This window comes from Canis lupus, chromosome 23 (assembly GCF_048164855.1).
Source record: "Canis lupus baileyi chromosome 23, mCanLup2.hap1, whole genome shotgun sequence".
In the NCBI taxonomy this organism is placed as follows: Eukaryota; Metazoa; Chordata; class Mammalia; order Carnivora; family Canidae; genus Canis; species Canis lupus.
This window is the reverse complement of record NC_132860.1, coordinates 22,204,271-22,229,583: the sequence shown is the minus strand read 5'-3', so window position 1 is coordinate 22,229,583 and position 25,313 is coordinate 22,204,271. Positions and strand designations below refer to the sequence as shown.

General features: G+C 37.3%; 2 protein-coding genes across 2 annotated transcripts; both read left to right on the top strand.

The window, feature by feature from the left end:
- The first annotated feature begins 9,956 nt into the window (after positions 1-9,956).
- LOC140615257 (olfactory receptor 52P1) lies at positions 9,957-10,937 on the top strand. Its single transcript, XM_072795174.1, has one exon. The coding sequence runs from the start codon at positions 9,957-9,959 to the stop codon at positions 10,935-10,937; it is 981 nt and encodes a 326-aa protein (XP_072651275.1).
- A 7,074-nt stretch (positions 10,938-18,011) lies between these two features.
- LOC140615469 (olfactory receptor 52N4-like) lies at positions 18,012-18,977 on the top strand. The gene has a single exon (XM_072795335.1). The coding sequence runs from the start codon at positions 18,012-18,014 to the stop codon at positions 18,975-18,977; it is 966 nt and encodes a 321-aa protein (XP_072651436.1).
- The last annotated feature ends 6,336 nt before the right edge of the window (positions 18,978-25,313 follow it).

Sequence of the window (25,313 nt, the reverse complement as noted above, 5' to 3'; positions counted from 1 at the left end):
TACCAAATATCTTTGATATTTCAAGTCTGTGTATTTCCCATATGCACAAAATTAAATTTGATTTCTCCTGTTAATTTGTCTCATATCAGTTGAATTTTTAATCCAGCTGGAAGAATCTTGAAAGTTAAATTTGTTCCTTCTCCACCACCCAGTGTCATTTATGACAACAAATGCACATATATGTACTTTTTAAAAAATATTTTATGTATTTATTCATGAGAGACACAGAGAGAGAGAAAGAGAGAAACATAGGCAGAGAGAGAAGCAGGATCCATGCAAGGAGCCCAATGTGGGACTCGATCCCAGGACTCCAGGATCACTCCCTGGGCCGGAGGCAGGCGCTCAACCGCTGAGCCACTCAGGCATCCCTGATATGTACATTTTTGCCTTACTTTTCTTAATTGTCCAGGATCATCAACTATAAGTCTGCAATATTTTAAGAATTTAATCCATCTAGAATGTCATATGAAATGATCATATTATATTTTAAAACTGGAGGGTATTACGCTGAGTGAAATAAGTCAATCAGAGAAGGACAAACATTATATGGTCTCATTCATTTGGGGAATATAAAAAATAGTGAAAGAGAATAAAGGGGAAAGGAGAAAAAATGAGTGGGAAATATCAGAAAAGGAGACAGAACATGAGAGACTCCTAACTCTGGGAAATGAACAAGGGGTGGTAGAAAGACAGGTGGGCAGGGGGGTGGGGTGGGTGACGGGCACTGAGGGGGGCACTTGATGGGATGGGCACTGGGTATTATGCTATATGTTGGCAAATTGAACTCCAATAAAAAATAAATAGAAAAATAAAACATACATACCTTTTTATTAAAAATTTTATTTATTTATTTGAGAGACAAAGAAAACACCGGGGGAGGGACAGAGGGAGAAACAGACTCCCCACTGAGCAGGAAGCCAGATGGAAGGCCAGATCCCAGGACCCAAGATCATGACCTGAGCTAAAGGCATTACTTACCTGACTGAGCCACCCAATGCCTTTGTTTTAAAATATATTAATAGCCCACTACTGATTAGTGCATCCTATCCTTTCTGGTTATTAATGGCATATATGTCAAAGAAATGTCCAGGCCTGTTTCCAGGCTTTTCATTATTTTACAATTGTTATTTAATAATTTTTAATATTTGGTAGAACAAGTCTCCTCATCTTGCTATTGCAAACTTGGCTATTACTAAATTTTTATTTTTTCATATAAATGTCACTGACAATTTCTACAGAATTCCTTTTGGAATTTTAACTGGGCTTTCATCTAATTTATAGATCCATTTGAAGAGATTAGACATCTTTAGGGTGTCAGGTCTTTCATCCAAGATCATGGCATGATGTTCTCTTCAATCACACATAAATAAAATATAAATATATAACAATAAATATAAAATTCATTAATAATCTCTTACATTGCTCCATAATTTCTCAAAAATTTTTCCATTTATGTTGCTTTTGTATCTGCTAATCTTGTTGAATTCTCTCAATAATCTACAAATTCTCTGTAGATTCTCTTACTTTCTACACAAATATTAATATTCTCACTTCTTACTCTTTTTTAAAAGATTTTATTTATTTATTTGATAGAAAGAGAGCACAAGCGGGGGAGAGGGGCAGAGAGAGAGGGAGAAGCAGATTCCCTGCTGAGCAAGAAGCCTGCAGTGGGGCTCAATCCTGGGACCCTGAGATTGTGACCTGAGTGGAAGACAGAGGCTTAACTGACTGACCCACCCAAGGTGCCTCTTTTATTCCTTTCATTATTAGTTGTCTTTCTGATTGAATGGATGTGACCTCCAGTACAGTGTTCAGTATGGAAGGAGTAGGGATACTAGTGGATTCCTTTGTAGTTTTACTTTAGAAGCATTTATAAATACTTCCAAATTGTCATGACTTATTATACACTTCTAATTGTTTGACTACTTGCTCCCTGTTATATTTTCTTGAAAATGTGTTATTGGTCTAAGATTTCATACCTATTTTCATTATGTTTTTGTAGTAACATCATGTAATGCTTTACTATTTGCTATATGTGATTTTTGTCTTGTTTTCCATTTCTAATACTTATTTCATTTGTCCTTTTCCTTTCCCAAACACCCCAAATTCCTGGAAAACATACATTCAATAAAATAATGAGATGAAAAAAACACATTGGTTTCTGTCTTAGCCAAGGTTCAATCAGAAAAAAAAAAAACATAACTACTGAGACTATTAATACAGATTTAAATGTAGATACAGATACAGTTCTATTCAGGAGAATGACTTATTCAGTGCTTGGGCTGGCCCAGAAAGTCTGAAATTCATAAGGCAGATAGTCAGTAAGAAGAGTTCAGAGCCACTCCAGGCATGGACTGAAGCTGTTTTCCGTGATACAGTCTCTTTTTTTCTCTAGGAAAGCTTAAGCCTCCTTTAAGGCCTTCCAAGTGATTAATAAAGACCCACTCAGGATAAATCCCCTAACTTAGAGTCAACTGATTGGGTTGTGTTAGTACATCTATGAAATCCCTTTGCAGTGGCACCTATGTGGGTGTTTGAATCACTGAGAGTTGTATGTGTGCCACACCATGGCTGCTACTTCTCTTCCATCTTCTTACTCTCACTAGAGAGTATATCTAGTGTCCCACCCCAAATAGAACATGCTAGAATGGTAATTCTGAGGGATGTAGTTTAGCCTTCCCAAGTTGACACACCACAGAGCTATAATAGCCTCCACAGAATGCACCACCTGGGACTTTACCAAGAATTTGCTGACTTGTTTGAGGAAATGAACAAAGACATTATTTGTCTCTTCCTTGTTTTATTTTTATTTTTCCCTTTTACCTACAGAAGTGTAATGAATTGAAGGGTTCCTGGAGGAACTTTTAGTTGTAGATAAAATAAGATGTTTTAGGGAATGTTTCTGTAAAAGGAAATTTGCTGCAACACTGTTCTGCTCTAGGCTTTTAAGGTGACTTATTAAAGATGTTTGCAGTAGCTACATAGTCTAATAGAACCAATCAGGAGTGCAGACCTCATAGCAGTTTGGGGAGAAAAACCCAATGGAAATTTAAAATAAAAATTTAATATTTCTTTCCTTAGAGCAGAGGTTCTTAAAATGGGATCTCCTAGCCAGTTGCATCAGCATTAATTGGGAAGCCAACTGCTCCAAAGTAACTGAATCAGAAATTCTAGCAACTTGTTTTCATAAGAGCTAGAGGTAATTTTGAAGCACCCTGAAGTTCAGATACTGCTGGCTCAGAGAATCTCAGGATCAATAATATGCAGCTAACCAGAGTTTAGATCTGGTCCAGTTGTGGAGATTGCCCACAGTAAGGATAGATCCATTTAAATATGGTGTGATTAGAAGAGAGAATAACCAAAGGACTATTTAGAAAGGTGATGAGAAGACCAAGTCCTGCAGTAAATTGTGGACAGAGAGGATAATTTTGCAAAGACAGTTTTTGGACTTGCATAATTCGGGGTCCTAGATGATAAATGGGCTGGTTTTCTGGGACGAGGAGTTTAAGACATTTGTTCATTGATCTGAAAGAGGTTTGTGATGCACAATGGAGTAATGTATATGAGTGGTGAGGCTATACCAAATAAACTCTTTGTGTGTGGAAGTCTTGGTCAAGAGTGAATTAGACCCAGGAAAAACTGGGTTATGGATTTAATGCAAAGAAACTCTCTGACAGTACAGTTTACTGAGATAAACACAATGAATATAGATTCTCAGCAAAAGACACCAGAGATATAGGTTTGGTAAGTCTTCTCAATATAATTACCTCATGTGGTAAAAAACTGCCTTTGACAATTCACATCTTCTACCTATGAGTGTAATTTCCAGTTGAGTTCTATTACCAGCTTGCTACATGTTACATAGATAATATAAACAAACTGATAGGACATCTCACAAAGCCAGTCACTCTGCAGTTGTTTAACAATGACCAGTCCAGGGACATATACAGTAATAGTGGAGTCCCAGGAAGGGGTAAACATAGCATAACAGGCCAGAGATAATCCCTGAGGACAAGAGGAAGGAAAGCATGTCCTAAGATCCTTGGGGAATGGGGCTGTATGAAAACAGAGAGGGATCCAGATCAGATACCCACAGTCCCTAAAGCCACAGTGCCTCTAAAATGTTAGGTGACCTTAGATAAATAGTGCCAGCCAAAGATGTGGAGGATTAAAACCAAACCAAAACAAAACAAAAATAAAGTGTTCCAAGAGAGCAGACTGCAGATACTTTTTTCCTTCCTCTTTAACAAATGTCTCTGCCTTCACTTCTACATTCTCATCTGGTCAACCAAAGGACAAAGCTTAGCTGCTCAATTTCCTTAGGGAACATAGAAACTCCCTAGACAGCTCCAGGCATACATCCAGTGCAACCCACTGAAATCTCTGGGGGTCCTGTAAAATAGGTTTCATCATTATAACAACCTCTCAGCTCAATATTGAGATAGTTGAGGGTGGGAGACTAGTAATGTTCTCTCAGTCTTCTGAGGATGCTTCCAAACTGCTGTGCCTTCTCATTTCTGCTGTCCTGGAGTCATGTGAGTTTCAGCTAGGGAAAAAGTCTGGGAAAGACATTTCTCAGCCCTCAAGAGAAGTCTATCTGTGCAATTGGTGATATAATGTTTACTTCAAAGCAGGGAAGATATGTGGAGGCTAGGAAAGGGCAATTTGCGGAATAACACCCCTATGTGGTCTGAATTAAAGTTTTAGTTAACAGGCTTCCTACAATAGAAGTTTTAGTTTGGTAATTAGGCCAAATAGAAAGAGGAACATAGTGGGGAGTTGCCAGCCAAGAAAGGAGCAAGTGATATGTTAGCCAGACCAGGGAGATGGGAGGCATTTTGAAGAAACTTCAAGACATTTACTATGATATTCCTGAAATTACTAACAAGAAATAATTACCCACCCACTAAGTAAGCATTTGGGAGAATTGTGTATGCCTAGTGAAGTAGACAGAAACTGTATCCATACCAAGAAATTGAGAAGGGGAATCAGCGGGACCTTAATGATGACATTAAACATATTCATGATCTTGGATTCCAAAATGATTATCTTGAGCTCTTTTATGGCCCAGTGTTCTCACACTGGGCAGAAGTAGCCCACATTTACCTGTGCTCTTGTGCAGACACAGTGACAGCCTTTGATCTGTGGTGCAGTTTCAGGCATTCTCTATTCCTAATCTTCTCCCCAGAGTCTGACGTTATAACTTTTATCTTACTGAGGGCATTGGCTCTAAGATCACAATAAGAATTAGATTAGAGATGGAGTCAGACATCATAAACTATTTTATACAAGAGATGCTGTGAGACTACAAAGTCATTCTTGTGAATTGGATGGGGGTGGTGGTGGACTTGAACTGTGATTCACATTGTTTTTTTCCTTGCATTTTCCTGATATACCTTTACTGATCCATTTGCTGTGAACTTTATGTAATTTCCATGTGTCAGGTGGGTTCTGTGTTACCAGATTCCAAATGGAGATTGCCTTGGCACCCAGTCTAAGTTTTTGTCAACAGTAGAGTCACCCAATTGCACGGAAAATTGTAAAGTTAATAAAGCAATTAAAAAGCAAAAAAAATGGAGAGTCTATCAGTCCAACTTCTACAAGAAAAATGTCATAAAGCATAGGATCTGAGACTTAAAATACAAAAAGGAACCTCACTGAAGAATCATCAAGTGAAGTGTCCTGGCTATAGATGAGTGAATTTGTGAGACAATTAAAAACCGTAGAAATGTCTGACAAAAACTAAGTGGTTGGGTGGTGTAGTCAGCAGGGCTTTGCTGTTTGTGCCTCTGACTCCAGCTCCATTATTTATGTTGAGCCACTCAGCTGAGCAGAGACCCACATTAGCTCATCAAGCAAATCTGTGTCATAGCAAGCAGAGCTGAGTACATCCAGGTTAGCTGAAAATGGCCAGGGAGGTTGTTTTCCAATCTCCTAATGTTTGCAATGTAACCTCAGAGAGCATACAGAAAAAGTTATAAAGAACACTTATTTTATCAGCAGGCTTGCTCTACAACTGAACAATTCTCATTACAAAAATGTTCATGCTAAGACTAGATTTCAGATGGTTTAGGAAAATGAGTGAGGATTCTGTATTAGATATGAGATCACTTTTGTCTTAAAGGCAATTGAGTAGTAAATGACATTTATTGATAACCTTCTCTGGGCCACAAACTCTACTAGGTACTTTGAAAGTTTTTCAACAACCTTACAAACTATTACTATTATTACAAAAAAAAACAGTCCAAGAAAACTATAGGATCTTATAGGAGGATTGATTTGTACAAGGCAGCACTGGCAGTAAGAATTGTAAATACAAAGATTTTTTTCCCAGTTCCATGGATTCCAATTTCTATACTTTCTTTTAACCACTGCACTTTATGCTTTAAAAACTCCCAGGTCCTATGCTTCCAGAATATCCTGCCTCTTGAAAGAATATGTGAAGGCAAGCATGCAATCTGAGTGTACTCTTGCCTTAATAATAGGTGGAGATCGGGGAAAATTAACAAGACAGGAAACCACAAATGTTGGAGAGGATGTGGAGAAAAGGGAACCCTCTTACACTGTTGGTGGGAATGTGAACTGGTGCAGCCACTCTGGAAAACTGTGTGGAGGTTCCTCAAAGAGTTAAAAATAGACCTGCCGTACGACCCAGCAATTGCACTGTTGGGGATTTACCCCAAAGATTCAGATGCAATGAAACGCCGGGACACCTGCACCCCGATGTTTATAGCAGCAATGGCCACAATAGCCAAACTGTGGAAGGAGCCTCGGTGTCCATCGAAAGATGAATGGATAAAGAAGATGTGGTCTATGTATACAATGGAATATTCCTCAGCCATTAGAAACGACAAATATCCACCATTTGCTTCAACGTGGATGGAACTGGAAGGTATTATGCTGAGTGAAGTAAGTCAATTAGAGAAGGACAAACAGTGTATGTTCTCATTCATTTGGGGAATATAAATAATAGTGAAAGGGAATATAAGGGAAGGGAGAAGAAATGGGTAGGAAATATCAGAAAGGGAGACAGAACATAAAGACTCCTAACTCTGGGAAATGAACTAGGGGTGGTGGAAGGGGAGGTGGGTGGGGGGTGGGGGTGAATGGGTGACGGGCACTGAGGGGGGCACTTGACAGGATGAGCACTGGGTGTTATTCTGTAAGTTGGCAAATTGAACACCAATAAAAAATAAATTTATTATTAAAAAAAGAATAGAATTGCTCAGTTTTAAATTTTAATCTATAAGTACTTTTATCATGACAGACCTCATAATGTAGTATTATATTTATTTATCATGGGTAACCCACACAGTAAATTCTGTAGATCACTATATAGTGATTCCCTAATTACATTAAAGTAATTGCTTATTGTTTAGAATTTTTGTTTGTATAAAAATCAACTTCTCTTAAAATTTGTGACTTGCCATATGCATACTATTTTTAAAGTCATAAATTCAAAAATAAAATACTAATATGTATTTACAAAAAATAATAGGTGGAAATCTAAAGTAAGCTCAAATCACTTCAATAATAATCATATTTTTATTTTTTAATATTTTTTAGACAAGATCAAACTTTCACCTTGTTATGTTTTTCCTTAGAGAAGATAAGACCCTTGGTCAAAATGATAAGAAATTTAGATCTTTGCTATCTCTGCCCTCCTAGACATAAGATCACAGAGCCCTATGACCAATAATGCTGTATGTATCTGCTGGTAAAGCCACAATTGGCTCTCTACTGTGGAGGTTATTTGGCTTATTGGCCCTGAGCTGTGATTAGCATAGCATTTGTCACCAACGTCTTCTCCTTCTGTTAGTCCTTATTTCTGAAAACAAATAGTTGATTTTGTTTACCAAAAGTTTGAGCTATCTGGTGAGTCTGTGTGTGTGTGTGTGTGTGTGTGTGTGTCTTAAATCCACCTAAATGATCATGAAGGATCTTCTCTGCAGAAGACAGAAGCTTCTCTGATTTTTTCTCTAGTGATTATGCACACACAGTATCTGTCCATTAGGGAAGAAGAGAGTTTACTTCTCATCTGACATATACACAAAAGGAGCAAGAAAAAGTTGTAACAAAGAGTTGATTCCCCCTTTGGTAGCTATTTTGTAACTCCTCAAATTTCTTAGAATCAGTGGCTTTTTTGTACTGATTATTTCAGTACTGGTTATCCAGTTTCTAGAATAGGGCTCATTAAAGAGGAGGTTCACATTAAATGTTTGTTGTTGCATACATAGAACATATTTCTGGGCAGTAAAGTTCTCATTCTTACTTTGAAAACTTCTAGTTAAAGTGATTTTTCAGCTTTTATCTTAATGACTATATTTTTGCTTCTTTTTTTATTTCATTGTTTTATTTTTTTAATAAATTTATTTTTTATTGGTGTTCATTTGCCAACATACAGAATAACACCCAGTGCTCATCCCGTCAAGTGCCACCCTCAGTGCCCGTCACCCAGTCACCCCCACCCCCGCCCTCCTCCCCTTCCACCACCCCTAGTTCATTTCCCAGAGTTAGGAGTCTTTATGTTCTGTCTCCCTTTCTGATATTTCCTACCCATTTCTTCTCCCTTCCCTTATATTCCCTTTCACTATTATTTATATTCCCCAAATGAATGAGAACATACAGTTTGTCCTTCTCCGATTGACTTACTTTACTCAGCATAATACCCTCCAGTTCCATCCACATCGAAGCAAATGGTGGGCATTTGTCGTTTCTAATGGCTGAGTAATATTCCATTGTATACATAAACCACATCTTCTTTATCCATTGATCTTTCGATGGACACCGAGGCTCCTTCCACAGTTTGGCTATTGTGGACATTGCTGTTATAAACATTGGGGTTCAGGTGTCCCGGCGTTTCATTGCATCTGTATCTTTGGGGTTTCTATCTCATTACCATCATGGTTTCACATGTTCTGCATAGTTCCTTTGAGCTTAAGTACTCCCCACTATAGGCTGCGTCCTCTTGGGGAGGGGAGGTATGGGAAAGGTGGGATAATGGAGAGTAGTATAAGATTTTTCCTCAACAAGAGATGAGACATTGCCATCCAGACACAAGTCAAAGTAGTTACAAAATCACTGCTAGACATTGTGGAAGAATGAAATTGAGAATTTGGCTACATCCTTTCTATGAAATCATCAAGAAACACAGGTAGAATGTGAATGAAGGATTAACCCAAGAGTGGACTGTAAAAGGTTGGAAGTTTTTATTTCAGGAATTGGATGAAGTCCAAGAAGGGTTAACTTGAACATCTTGGGAAGTGAAAACTAGGCATGTGGAGCATCCTATAAAATTGCAAATGTAGCTTGATCAGGAATATGTAAAAATTTATCTTGGTTAGTGGAAAGAGTGGAAACAACTATGATAATAATAAAATCAGAAATAGTTTCCAAGCACTGGGTCCCAAACCATAATCCATTCTAAGTTGAAAAGCAAGAAAAATATCCAACTCCATCCAGTGAACTGCATTAGCAGTTTGTGTTCTAGTATGACACAAAGTCTGGACTGATACAAGTCCCATCGTATCTCTACCTGTACTTCAGAAAAGAGTACGAGTGTGTGTGTGTGTGTGTGTGTGTGTGTGTGTGTGTGTGTGTTATATTCCAGGGAAGAATGAACGAAGTTCCTATCTTTCTTTGACAACAAAAGATTTTAGCTGGAAGACAATTCTGATTTCTTCAGATGCTTGGTTGAATCATTTTTTCACATTCATTTATTTTATTTGACAACTATTATGTACCAAGTACTACTCAAAGCTCTGTACAAATATTAACCAATACAATTCTCTTAACAACTCTGGGGGACATTACTTTTAGTTTTCCCATTTATAGTTGATAACACTTATCTAACATTATATAGCTAGTAAGTGTCAGTCAAGGCTCATTCATATCTCTCTTCTGTGTTTGTCTTTCCAGGTGATGTGATACTGTGTGGTGGTTTCTGACTAGAGAAGATGCCTAGAGCTTTTGTCCAGTCTCCTAATCACACTAATCTGGACCCTTCTGTTTTTTTCCTCCTGGGTATCCCAGGTCTGGAACAATTTCACCTGTGGCTCTCACTCCCCGTGTGCTGCCTGGGCACAGCCACAATTGTGGGCAACATTACCATCCTGGTTGTTGTTGCCACTGAACCAGCCCTGCACAAGCCTGTATATTTGTTCCTCTGCATGCTCTCTACCATTGACTTGGCTGCCTCTTTCTCCACAGTTCCCAAGCTATTGGCCATCCTCTGGTGTGGAGCTGGACACATCTCTGCCTCTGCCTGCCTGGCACAGATGTTCTTCATTCATGCCTTCTGCATGATGGAGTCTACTGTGCTTCTGGCCATGGCCTTTGATCGCTATGTGGCCATTTGTCACCCACTCCGTTATGCTACTATCCTCACGGACACCATCATTGCCCGAATTGGAGTGGTAGCTATGGTGCGGGGCTCCATGCTCATGCTCCCATGTCCCTTCCTCATTGGGCGTTTGAGCTTCTGCCAAAGCCATGTGATCCCCCACACATACTGTGAGCACATGGCTGTTGTGAAGCTAGCATGTGGAGATACCAGGCCTAACCGTGTGTATGGGCTGACAGCAGCACTATTGGTCATAGGGGTTGACTTATTCTGCATTGGTCTTTCCTATGTCTTTATTGCACGGGCTGTCCTCCGTCTTTCATCCCATGAAGCTCGGTCCAAGGCCTTGGGGACCTGTGGTTCTCATGTCTGTGTCATCCTAATCTCTTATACACCAGCCCTCTTCTCCTTTTTTACCCATCGCTTTGGCCACCATGTTCCACTTCATATTCACATTCTTTTGGCCAATGTTTATCTGCTCTTCCCACCTGCTCTTAACCCTATGGTATATGGAGTTAAAACCAAAGAAATCCGGGAAAGGGTTATCAGGGTGTTTCAAAGGGGGCAGGGAACTGGGTTAAAAGTACCAGAGTGATCCAGAAGTACAGAAGGGACTTAGTCCAAAAAAGATTCTCAATATTAAACAATATTCAGTATTTGGGACTGAAAAGAGGTCTTAGTCAGGTATCAATGTCCTTCACAGTACCTCCTAGACCATTCCCAAGAATAATAAATCACAGAGGAGGTCAAATTAGTTCAGCATCCTTAACTTCCATCCAGGGAAGTATAACTTATTGAGGTTCTTCCAACTTATATTAGAAGAGCCTCTGATAATCATAGGACTTCTCTCATTTTCTGGCCTTCTCCTTATACAGCAGGCATTGATTTCTAACTACATACTTCACACTAGAGCTGATGTGTCCCATCTGCAAGGACCAGAACATAGGGCATACAGCCACAGTTAAAGAAAATAGAACTGTCAGGGACTTACATGCTTTTGCATAAATCTTATATATTCTCCATTAGCTCTTGAAGCCAAAAGAAGAGAAGGACTCACCAATACCTACAATATTAGTAAATTGGAGAGCAAGAAATTGAAACCTAGAATCCTCTGGCACAGAATAATAAGACATCTATGGATGAGAGTATAGGAGAGGTCAGGATTAGCTCTTCATTTCTAAATTTGGAATATTCATTCTACAGATATAATATTGTCTCCACCCTCTAGGGAGCCAACTTAATTTCAATGACTTGGATATTATTCCCTGAAAAGCAATGTCCAAATACCTTATTACAAGGTCCTCCCAGAGGTCATTGACTTCTATCACTAAACACACAAAGAACAGTCACTTACATGAACCAGTCAGATGAGGAATCCTAACCATTCATTTATTCATTCATTCATTTATTTAGAAGAGAAAGAGAATCATCCACAATGCCAAGTAGAGGAGATGTAAAAGGCCCTGCTGGTAATTCATAGGCTCTTTCTCCTTTGGAGAGTATCAGTCCTGAGAGCTGAACACTAAAGGACTAGCTTTTTAAAACTTCCTTTCCCAAGAATATGAATATTTTGACTGTGATACTTCACATAGAGATAGTTTTAAATATTAGAATTCAATAAAGTATGCTGAATATGTTTTTCAAAAGAAAGAAAATCATTATGTTATTCTATAGGAGGATTATCAGTGCATGGGTGATACTAATTTAATTAATTTTTCATTCTAATCCTCAAATTGAGATATTCTTAATCAATTTTTAAGAATTTTATACAATTCTAAACACCATAGTTCATCAGCTGACTTTCAATTTTATACTTCAAGTTTATAATCTTGCCAGCTTATAAACCCTATACCCCACTCTGGGACACTTCTGTACTCTGTGTTTTAAGTTCCTATCCTCAGAGTGTGGAGCAGTTCCGAAGAAAGTATACAGACATGCATACTGCAAGTATAGTTTGCTCACAATTTTGGATATTAAGTAGGAGCCTATATCTACGTGGCTATGCTTTTACCTGTTGCATAGTTTGAAAATGTGTTTACCATTTTCAGTTTTCTTATGTACCCTTTGCCCTTCATGGTTGCCTTAGTCCAGTTATTTCTATTCCATAAAGAAAAATGATACAATTAGAAGTAAACTACCTCAAATTCTAATCCTCACATTAACTTTGACATCTATAAGCATTGTTTTCTCCTTTACTACTATACACATTTATTACTAATTCCTTTTTCTGATTAAGCAAGCTTCTCAAAATATGCTCAAGAGAGCTCAGATCACCACTCACCTCTTTTATTTTATTTATTTCTATAATTTGTTTGAATGTATTGGTACATTGACTAATAGAAAAATTTCCCTTGACCTTAGTTATTTTTTTATGCAAGTTTCTGGAAAATATTTTTGGAACTAATTATTTTTGCTTTCTTGACTCCTATTCCTTCCTACATTATAATCTGACTTCAATCACAAGCTAAAGTTTCCAGTGAACCACCTGCCATCAAAGCCACTGGTAGTCTTTTCTAACTGGATTTCAGTACAGCATGCTGTATTATTAACCATACCAGCCCAGAATCTTTCTGTTGTGATATCTGCAATACCACACAATCTTAGTTTTTCTTCTATGCCAATAATGTTTTCTTCCTTAGTCTCAAAAAAATCGTATTAGTTCAAAAAGGAAGCTTCAATGAGGTCCAAAGGGAATAAATAATTTAAAAAATTCAAAACTTAGGGTAATAAGGTTAGAAATTAAAAAAAAATCAAAGTCAATATATTTAGCTATACAGCACTTATACATTTAAATGTCATTGACAAATCCATTTCTTCAATAAAATTAGTAAAGATGTTCTGAAGATAAACTTGTCCTTGGCATGATAAAATGGAAACTATTTATTTTATTATTTTATTTTATTTTATTTTATTTTATTTTATTTATTTTTTAAATATTTATTTATTCATGAGAGACACACAGAGAGAGAGAGAGAGAGAGAGAGAGAGAGGCAGAGACACAGGCAGAGGGAGAAGCAGGCTCCATGCAGGGAGCCCGATGTGGGACTCGATCCCCGGACTCCAGAATCATGCCCTGGGCTGAAGGCAGGTGCTAAACTGCTGAGCCACCCAGGGATCCCCTTCTATTTGTTTTAAATAATAGAGTGTCATATGATTTACAAACTATCACATTATTGCAGTATTTTTATTAAATCAAAAAGCCCTGGATATCAAATTACAGAAAAAAATATTTAAATAAATTATATTATTTTATTTAATAAATACTTTACAGTCTTAACAACCTTTTTTTGGAGGTTAACAAAGAAGGACACATCAGGGAGCTTGATGTGGGACTCCATCCCAGGACCTTGGGATCACAACCTGAGCCAAAGGCAGACGCTCAAAAACTCAATCACCCAGGTGCCCCATAATATTCCACTTCTATTAAAGCAATACCTGGGTATATACTCATGTTAATAAATTTAAAAATACATATTGGTACACATTTCTTTGATGGAGAGACAAATACGTGTTAAAAAAAGTAATTTTAAAAGAGTAGTTTAATGAATGTGTGAGTAAATCATTCATATAACTCACTTAATATCCAGCTTGGTTCCCTTGAGGTCTTTGCAAAACTTCATAGGAAACGGAGCCAAACCTCTAGAATAGTGACATCATTAGGTTCTATTAAAATATCTCATTTCTGATCTATATCCAGGTATCTATCTACATGCACACACACATGTTCACATATCTATATCTATATCTATATCTATATCTATATCTATATATATATATATATACACACACACACACACACACACATGCATTCACATGTATATACAGATACATGTTTAGATATTTGTCAATTATCATTTGTGCTCCCTGGAGGTTAGCTTGATTCCAATACTAAGTGTGTCTCTGAAGCTTTGAAGTGTTCCCTTAGGATATTTGGGGTATATAACATTCATTTTCCTTCAGGCTCAAGTCAATAGTCATCGTATCAAGAAGTTAAAAACTTGCCCATAGACTGATATTTAAACAACCAAGTTCCTGGAAAATCGGAACAGATATCATTTATCTCTTTGTTTTTCCTTCCAAAACCTAAGGTATTTATTTAACTAGAACAGTATATGGGGCAGTGACAAGATAATTTCCATTTTAGACACAGAAATAAGGAGGAAAAATATTTAAAGTTAATATTAACTGCTTTTTTCCACCACACAGATTTAAATGTTTAATTCTATTGACCTAGATTCAAGTTAGAAGGTTATTCAAGACAATGATGCAGGGGCTGGTGGAAATATTTATCCCTCACCTTTGACATTAAAAATTTCATTAAATGTTCATAATGTCCAAGCATCTACATAAACAACTCTTTTAAGCATATAGCAATATGTGCTTTGGGAGTGATGGAAACCAAGAATGGACCACTCTCATGTCAGGGAATAATGGGCAATATATAGAGAACAATTATAGGTCATGAGAATCCATGTTCAAATTTTTCTTGCTGCCTACCTGCCTTCTCTTTTTTCCTTACGAGTGTCTGACTTTACTTGAGTTAGACTAGGGAAATACTTACTTGAGCCAAAATATATTTTAGGCCAATATATATTATATAGCTTTACCTACCAGGAGGAGCCTATTGTCATGTCATAAGAATTCAGAATGGTTTGGTGGGAGGACATAGTGTGAACCCTAACAATTGGTTTTTCTTTTTTGTAATGCAAGTGCCTGATTTTTATTGCATCCATTTCAGAGAGGCACCCACTTCCAAGATGCTATCTCAGATAAACAAATTACCAGCCAAAAAAAAAAAAAAAAAAAAAAAGAAAGAAAGAAAGAAAAAAAGAAATTACCAGCCATATGATTGGATAATCCCCGCATCTCCTTTTTTTTTTTTTACAAATCTTGGGTGATTCTGATAATTGACCATTTGGGCCACTTATTTTTTTTTTCTCTTGCTGTGCTTTAAATTCCCATTCTTATGTTTTAAATTCACTGATAAAGAATGAGTCTGAGATATCCTATATCCCACTCTCAACCCCAAGGAAAGTAGAACCTCAAGCTCCCACACACTTCCCTACCCCTGCCTTGACTTCTCTGTGTGGCCCCAGACGTGCCATGTGATTTTCAGGACATGTAAGTAATAAACCTTGTCTCTTTCAAAGTTTTCTGATGTTTCTGGTAACAGTGGCTTCCACCCACAATGTTGGTTATCCATAGGCTGAGACTAGGACACAATGGGGGGAAAACAGATCACTCTCTATAAATTCTGGAAATGAGGATTGACAATGAGTGGTATATCAAATTTGTACTTTATGTAAAGTGAGAGAGGTGTAGAAATATCCAGAAACACTGCCTATACACCTAGAGCAAAGTACTAGTGTATTTCTCTGGAAAATGATATTAAATTAGACTGTGGGAAACAATTTTAAATTTCTTTTAAAACCGATTAAATTTGAGGTTAATACTGTGTCACTTTGGTTTAAGCTTATATCACTAGCAGGGTGTTTGGCAAATGGATTGAATCTGTACAGAGCATAAAACTTATTATAAGAATAAAGCCATCCTTAAATTATTAAAGTTATCTTTATAAAAAAAAGCATTTAGAAGATTATTTTATAGAAGGTACTATAGAGGAAATATTAAAACCTAGAATTAAGCGTTGTCCAGAATTGTCAAGATTGGCTTACAGTAAAGATGAAGCAGCAAAAGTGGCTAAACATTTAGAGCACAAGGAATACAAACTGAGGCAGACACATGATCATAATAGAGAAGAATTTATAAGTTTATAGACTAAGTGTATTTTTAAGAGAGAATAATAGTACATGACCCTTCAGACTTAGCTTCCTAATATTATAATATATTTACCTATGATATATACATTTAAATTTGTATTTTTGTAAATGATATATGACAGTTCTTTGAAGTGTATTATGTTGTAAACTCATTTGTAAACAATTTTTTAAAAGATTTTATTTATTTATTCATAAGAGACACAGAAAGAGAAAGGCAGAGACACAGGCAGAAAGAGAAGCAGGCTCCATGCAGAGAGCCCAGTGTGGGAATGGATCCTGGTACTCCAAGATTACGTCCTGAGCCGAAGGCAAACTCCTTAACTGCTGAGCCACCTGGGTGTCCCATGTAAACAATTTTTTAAAGTGTATTTAAAACACTGATGAATTCAGGGTTATAGTTTTGGTCCTAGAGGACCTAGACATCCTATTTTCCACATAACCAAGACTACCGTACTTTGACTATTTGTCTAAACTGGAGATTAATAACAAAGCAGAAATGTTAGTTTAAAACCAGTCATGGTGTTAATTTCAAAACTGGAGGTTTCATCAGATTTAAGTGTTAGTTTGGAAAGTCTTCATGTTAATACCTACTATATACTAACAAGTTACATAACAGGATTTCTGTGTTGCTCATGATTTAGGTATGGATATTTATCAAAGATAGGGTAGAACTATCATTGTTAAAACAATCAACTTTAATCAATTTTAAAGTCCCCCTGTAGAATTTTACCTCTAAATTCTAGAAATTTTACCCAGAATTTCTCAAAAAAAAATTCTGACCCAAATTTTTCTTGCTTTAATTTCTACTTCACTTGAAATTAATATGTCTGCTCCAAAGTTTATGTGTATTTTATCTAAGGATCGTACGTTATTTTACTTTGTTATTTAGTTTTCTTTATTATATGGCCCTCTGTACTTCTTTGTATATATTTTTATAAAATCAACAGATTTATGTCCATTTAATAGGGCAGTTTATTTATTTATTTTTTTAATAGGGCAGTTTAAATAATTTATCCTAATAGTCCAAAACAAAGTATTTGATTTGTCCTTTGTCTTATTCACATTTTATTGATGTATTTAGGAATCATTTGCTTTCTCTGTTTTATGAGAATGTTTTGTTTAGTTAGTATTTTTACAGTGATTTATGCATTTACATTCTGCTTTTATTTTTAGAGGTTCCTTTTGTGTTTTCCAAATAATAGTAATTAAACTATATTTCAATAATTTTTAAAACATTCTGACAGCTGTACTTTTCAGTATGATATATGAGAATCAGGTGACCCTCAGCCTATTTCCTTAGGGGAATTTTGCTATTAAGAGTTTGATTAAGGATTTCATGATTGGCTCCTATTTCTATCCCCAAAACCAACTTCCTAATGCCCACATGCAAAAAACATTACTATTTTTTTTCAAAATATAATTTATTTAAAGTCCCATGATATTTTTTGGGGGAATTATTATTATTTTTATTTTTTGAGGAATATATATGTAGTCATATATATATATGTAGTCATCAATATTTAAATAATACAGTTTAACAAAAATAGCTTCAGAAAAATAATAACCAAACTGCCTTTTATAAGTGAATGACATTTGTCTATTAAAAAACTAGGCAAGTATTAAGCACTAAAAAAGTATTTGTTGTCTATATTGATAAATGAATAAAAAATAATACACATATAAAATAATCTATTTGATTAACACAATATTTATACTCCTATTCCCTGGAAGTCAGAAAAATTGGTTGTTTGGCCAATTGAAATGTACCTAGAGGAAAAAAGGCAAAAGAAATTAAGTGAGTGACTATGACCAAATACTTTCTTCATTTATCTCTATCTAGGAGGACCCACAAATTCTATAACATGATTAATGATCATTCTAGCTTGATGATGCTAATGCTGAACCAAACAGACCTGACTCCAGGTTCATTCATTCTTAATGGGATCCCAGGACTGGAAGACATGCACATGTGGATTTCCTTCCCATTCTGCTCCATGTATATTGTGGCCATGGTAGGGAATTGTGGGCTTCTCTACCTCATCCACTATGAGGACTCCCTGCACAGGCCCATGTACTACTTTTTAGCTATGCTTTCCCTAACTGACCTTTTCATATGCTCTAGTACAATCCCTAAAGCCCTCAGCATACTCTGGTTCCATTTCAAGGAAATCAGCTTTGATGGATGCCTGGTCCAGATGTTCTTTGTCCATACTTTCACAGGGATGGAGTCTGGGGTTCTCATGCTCATGGCCCTGGACCGCTATGTGGCCATCTGCTACCCTCTGCACTATTCTACTGCCCTCACCAATTCTGTTATTGCAAAGGCTGGGCTCTCCACCTTTCTCAGAGGGGTGTTGCTCATCATTCCCTTCACTTTCCTCACGAAGCGCCTGCCCTACTGCAGAGGCAATATAATTCCCCACACCTACTGTGACCACATGTCTGTAGCCAAATTATCCTGTGGGGACATCAAGGTCAATGTCGTCTATGGTCTGACAGTTGCCCTCCTGATTGGAGGCTTTGACATCCTGTGCATCACAATCTCCTACACCATGATCCTCCGGGCAGTGGTCAGCCTCTCTTCAGCAGATGCTCGACAGAAGGCCTTCAGCACCTGCACTGCCCACATCTGTGCCATTGTTTTCTCCTACAGCCCAGCCTTCTTCTCTTTCTTTTCCCACCGCTTTGGGGGCCACACAATCCCTCCCTCTTGCCACATCATTGTGGCCAATATTTATTTACTCCTGCCTCCAGCTATGAATCCTGTTGTCTATGGGGTGAAAACCAAGCAGATACGAGACTGTATTGTAAAGATCCTTTTGGGTTCTAAGGACATCAAATCCCAAAGCATATGAAAAGGATATTTGCCTGAGTTGGGATGTGAAGGGAAAAAACGTTTCTCTTCGTCTGTTTAGGCAGGAGAATTTCCGAGAATAGGTGTATGATTTTTCCACATAAAGATGATGAATAATTCATTCCCATTAAATTTTCTACAGAATACCAAAGTAATTTTTCATGCCATATATCCATGTGAGGTTTTTTTTTTACCTCTAAGTCTTCTGTGTAACTCAGGTCTCAGTAATATTAGGTCCCAAGAATAAAAAATACTAATAATAAGCTGGGGCAATTATCCAGAAAATTGAATCAAGTGAAACTAATGTTCTGGAGCAGATGACCCAAATCATCTTTTTTTTAATTGTAAATGGAATTTCCAGATGGATAACTGTAATTTAACCTTGGAAAAATGTATTATATATTCTCATTACTCACAAAAGTCTTTTTTTCTTAGCAACTTTTAAAACATGAAACGAACAAATGTTCTCTGTATGAGGTGTAAACCTCTGTGGTCCTTTGAGAAACTTGACCTTGTACCTGACAAGGTCTGTCCTAGCATGAGACATTAAGGTAATTACTTACTTCCCAACTGGTAAGTTGTCTTTTGTCTTCAAGGTGACTTTCAAAGAATAAGCAGTTTGAAAGGAGCTATGAATAACAGTTATGACATTTATGAAATATAATATGAATGACCATTATTTTAAAAATACAGTAAATGTATATTTCTATAAGTACAGGACTATGAGGAGCATTAGTTACTTTTCTTCTTTTGAACTGAGAATTGACTTAAGAATTGCTTAAATATTTTTGTACAATATTCAAGTTCTTTCTAAATTAATATGAAGTAAAAGATTACAAATAATGATAGTTTTTCAGCATTGTCACAGATAGCATAAAGGAGATTGCAAAGTTGGTTTTTCCTGCCCAACTTCTAAGAATTACTTCTCTCTGATGCTGGTAATTCATAACCTCTACTATTTTTCATTTTTAAAAATATATTTTATTTATTTATGAGAGAGAGAGAGAGAGAGAGGCAGAGGGAGAAGCAGGATCCATGCAGGGAGCCTGATGTAGGACTCGATCCTGGGACCCCAGGATTATGCCCTGAGCTGAAGGCAGATGCTCAACCTCTGAGCCACCCAGGCATCCCTGGTATTTTGCATTTTATAAAGGCATAAAATAAATAAACATTCATCACAAAAATCACCCTCTTTTCATATTTTATTTCTCTGCATTTTGATAGTAGAATTTCTTTAAAGATTACCAGTACCCATTATCTCTACTTATACATCTTGAAATAATTCTTACTCATTCCTGGTTTTCTTCAGAATCTTTCATCTCATTTTTTCACTGGAATTGCTTTTATCAATTTCACAAATGATTTTCATATTACTAAAGTTAATAGGTCCTTCTCTATTCCCATCTTGCTTGCCCTGCCTCTCCACAATAGTGAATATAATTTATTAGTCCCTTTGTCTAAAAAACCTCCCTTTTCTTGAATTCTCGAACACATCACACAGTCTAAGTCATTCTTCATTCTCATTGAATATTCCTTATAGTTCTATTTTCTTTCCCTATTCCTCTGGATTTTTTTATATTAGGATATCCCTGGGTTCAACTTTCTTTTCTTTTTGCACTCATTCCCTAAGCATTCCAGTATACATAGCCATAAATGCCATTGTATGCTAATGACCGTAGATTGATTAACTCTTTAATGGATTCATGGAAGCTCAAGTGCAAGTTCAAGGTGAAGTAACATTCATGATTTCATTTTTTTAATGGCACCTCGTTATTTCTAGGTTTTTCTTTTGTTTTAACTTTGATCTTATTTCACATCTAATTTTCAGGCCTATTATCCATTGATATTCTCCATGTTTTGACATATATTCTTTAACATGTGACTATGAAGTCATTTGCTAATATTTATTTTAGAAATTTACATCCATTTTATTGTGCTAAAATAATATGTTCCTTACTTTTAACTCAATTATTTTTAAAAATGTTTTTTTTTAAATTATAGATACTTCACTTATTGCTTCTGATTATTTTTATAGACTTTCCTTGCATGCAACTAACAATATTTTCCCTGATTATAAATATACAAGTTTTTTCAGTCTCTGTCACCACAAATAGTACTATACTGGACATCTTTACTCACATGCACACATACACACATGCAAGCCCTTATGGAATTGGGGATATTTTATTCAGAACATGGAGTGGGTTTGCAGAGTCATAATCTCTACACACTATCTTTAATAAAACAGCCTTTAGACTGCTGGTCAACTTTTCAATAGAAACAATGGAAGCCAAAAGACAATGAAATGTTATATTTGAAGTGCCTCAAAAACACTTGCAACTTAGAATTCTGATCTAATGAAAAATACTTCAAAAAAGAAGATAAAACAAATATCTATTTGCATAAACAAACACTGAGTAGAAAAACTAAGTTAAGTATGTTATTCAGAATATAGAATAATGATTACCTGATGGAAGCTCAGAATGAAATATAGGAATGCACAACAAAACTAACATCGAAGAAAAAATACAACGACAACAGTAACACCTATTTTATTGGCCCAGAAGTGGCAAGAGGAACAAAGGAAAGAACAGATGAGACATGGTAAAAAAAGACTAAAGGAACATGGTAGACTTGACAAAAATTATGTTAGTAACAACATTAATGTAAGCTGATTAAGCAATTCAGCGAAAGAAAATGAAATGAAAAAATCCTAAGAAAGTATATTATTTTTAGAAGACATATTATGAATATATGTAACATATACATTATATATAATATAAGAATATTATATAAGAGAAAGCTTGTGTGGCTATAGCAGGCAAAGTAGATTTTAACACAATAAATATTAGGAGTGATAAAGTACAAAATTTTGTAATGATGACAGTAGCAATTCAACAGGAAAATATACCTAACTTTGTATGTGCTTAATATCATTATAGATACATGCATACATAATCATACTCACAAAAGAGGTGGATAGAACTAGAAGGGGAAATTGATAAATCCACAGTGAAATCATAGTTGGATATTTTAACATATCCTCTCAGCAACTGAAGAGCAGAGTTAGAAAAATCTAAATAGTGTTAGAATATTTGAACACAAGCAACTTAAACTGATTGGCTTGCACAGTAAACAACATCCACCAGGTTTAAGTATAATTTTATTTCTCAAACTAATATGAAACATTTACCAAAATAAACAAAAAGAAGATGTCAAGAACAATGCATCCCGTACATTTGAAAATATAGATGAGATATATACATATTAAAAACACTATAAGCAATCTAAGAAGGAATGTAAAGTTATAGTTGTCATGCATCTATTAAGAAAATGAATTAGTTATATAAAAATCTCGATAAGCATGTGAGTGTGTGTGTATGTGTGAATGTGTGTAAGGGGTTGTATGATAATATATTATGACCAAGTGGGATTTATTATAGGAACTCAAAGTTGGTTGGTTAAGGGGATCCCTGGGTGGCACAGTGGTTTGGCGCCTGCCTTTGGCCCAGGGTGCGATCCTGGAGACCCGGGATCGAATCCCACATCGGGCTCCCGGTGCATGGAGCCTGCTTCTCCCTCTGCCTGTGTCTCTGCCTCTCTCTCTCTCTGTAACTATCATAAAAAAAAAAAAAAGTTGGTTGGTTAAGCACACACATAAAAAAAGTTATCAATTTAAATACCACAAAATGAATTTAAAAAGGAAAAAAAAATCTTATGATTATTATAACAGATTAAGACATTTGTTTTAATCAAACATCTATTCATGACAAAAACACACAGTAAAATAGTGAATTTAGAAGGAAGTTGTCTTGAGAGGGGGCAAGATGGCAGAAGAGTAGGGTCCCCAAGTTACCTGTCCTCACCAAATTACCTAGATAACTTTCAAATCATCCTGAAAACCTATGAATTCGGCCTGAGATTTAAAGAGAGAACAGTTGGAAAGCTACAGTGAAAAGAGTTTGCGCTTCTATCAAGGTAGGAAGATAGAAAAAAATAAAGAAATAAATAAAAAAGCATCCAGGGGGGAGGGGCCCGAGGAGCCGGGCTAAGGCCACAGCGAGTGCCCCCAGGACAGGAGAGCCCCGTCCCAGAGAAGCAGGAGCTGCACCAACCTTCCCGAGGGGAAAGGCGCTCGCAGGGAGATAGAGCAGGACCCCAGGAGGGGGGGATGCCCTCAGGGTCCCTGGGACACTAACAGACACCTGCACCCCAGGGAGAGTGGCCGAGCTCCCTAAAGGGCTGCAGCGCGTGCCTGGTGCGGCCCCGGGAGCACCTCGGAGGCGGCTTGGGCATCGGCTCCACGCGGAGGGGGCTGTGGGGCCCCGGGAGCACGATTCCAGCAGCTCAGGCCGCAGAGCCCAGGGTGCCGGGGACACAGCCCAAGATCCGGCGCTCCCCCCGGGACAGGCAGAGGCTGGGAGGACACTGGGCAGCCCCGAGCTGTGCAGATCAGCGCCGCCACCGCCCCCCCCCCCGCCCCAGCATCCATGGACTGGGTGCTGCGGTAGTTACTGCGGGAGCTGACTCCAGGGCTGGAGAGCTGGCCGCTGCCAGTGGGGTTGTTCCTCCTGGTGTCAACCTGTGCCTGGGACTGAGCAGGGACCTCAAAAGATAAATAGCTCCCATTGAGCCGTGCACCTGGCAGGAGGCTGGGCAGCTCCCTGCCAGGTGCACACACCTGAGAATCAGCATAGCAGGCCCCTGCCCCAGAAAACCAGCTGGAAGGACAGGGGAAAAGCAAGTTATTGACCAAGTAGCACTGCAAAGTTACAGGGGAAGTCGAGGGATTTACACTATATAGAATCAGAGGATACTCCCCCTTTTTTTGTTTTCTGTTTGTTTCAGTCCCCCCCTTTTTTTCTCTTTTCTCTCTTTTTCTCCTTTTCCCACTACAACTTGTTTTTGGCCACTCTGCACTGAGCAAAATGACTAGAAGGAAAAACTCACCACAAAAGAAAGAATCAGAAACAGTCCTCTCTCCCACACAGTTACAAAATTTGGATTTGGACAATTCAATGTCAGAAAGCCAATTCAGAAGCACAATTATAAAGCTACTGGTGGCTCTAGAAAAAAAGCATAAAGGATTCAAGAGACTTCATGACTGCATAATTTAGATCTAATCAGGCTGAAATTAAAAATCAATTAAATGAGATGCAATCCAAGCTGGAGGTCCTAACGATGAGGGATAACGAGATAGAAGAATGAGCAAGTGACATAGAAGACAAGTTGATGGCAAGGAAGGAATCTGAGTAAAAAGGGAGACAAACAATTAAAAGATAATGAGTATAGGTGAAGGGAAATAAATGACAGCCTCGAAAGGAAAAATCTACGTTTAATTGGGGTTCCCGAGGGCACTGAAAAGGACAGATGACCAGAAAGTGTATTTGAACAAATCATAGCTGAGAACTTCCTTAACTTGGGAAGGGAAACAGGCATTCAGATCCAGGAGATAGAGAGATCACCCCCCCCCCAAAAAATCAATAAAAACTGTTCAACACCTCGACATTTAATAGTGAAACTTGAAAATTCCAAAGTTAAAGAGAAGATCCTTAAAGAAGCAAGAGATAAGAGATCCCTAACCATTATGGGGAGAAGTATTAGGTAAACAGCCAACCTCTCCACAGAGACCTGGCAGGCCAGAAAGGGCTGGCAGGATATATTCAGGGTCCTAAATGAGAAGAACATGCAGCCTAGAATACTTTATCCAGCAAGGCTCTCATTCAGAATAGAAGGAGAGATAAAGAGCTTCCAAGATAGGCAGAAATTGAAAGAATATGTGACCACGAAGCCAGCTCTGCAAGAAATATTAAGGGGGACCCTGTAAAAGAAAGAGGAAGTCCAAGGAACAATCCACAAAACAGGGACTGAATAGGCATCATGATGACACTAAATTCATAACTTTCATAAAAACTCTGAATGTGAATGGGCTAAATAACCTCATAAAAAAGGTGCAGGGTTTGAGACTAGATAAAAAAGAAGACCCATCTATTTGCTGTCTACAAGAGACTCATTTTAGACCTAAGGACACCTACAGCCTGAAAATAAAAGGTTGAAGAACAATTTACCATTCAAATGGCCCTCAAAAGAAAGCAGGGGTAGCCATCCTTATATCAGATAAATTAAAGTTTATCCCAAAGACTGTAGTAAGAGATGAAGAGGGAAACTATATCATACTTAAAGGATCTATCCAACAAGAGGACGTAACAATCATCAATATATATGCCCCAAATGTGGGAGCTGACAATTATTAACAAAAGTTAAGACATACTTAGATAATAATACACTTATATTTGGTGACTTGAACATAGTGCTTTCTACAATCTACAGATCTTCT

What these genes read in the sequence shown, in the direction of transcription:
- LOC140615257 (XM_072795174.1), top strand. Translation starts at nt 9,957, where the DNA reads ATGCCTAGAGCTTTTGTCCAGTCTCCTAATCACACTAATCTGGACCCT.
- LOC140615469 (XM_072795335.1), top strand. Translation starts at nt 18,012, where the DNA reads ATGCTAATGCTGAACCAAACAGACCTGACTCCAGGTTCATTCATTCTT.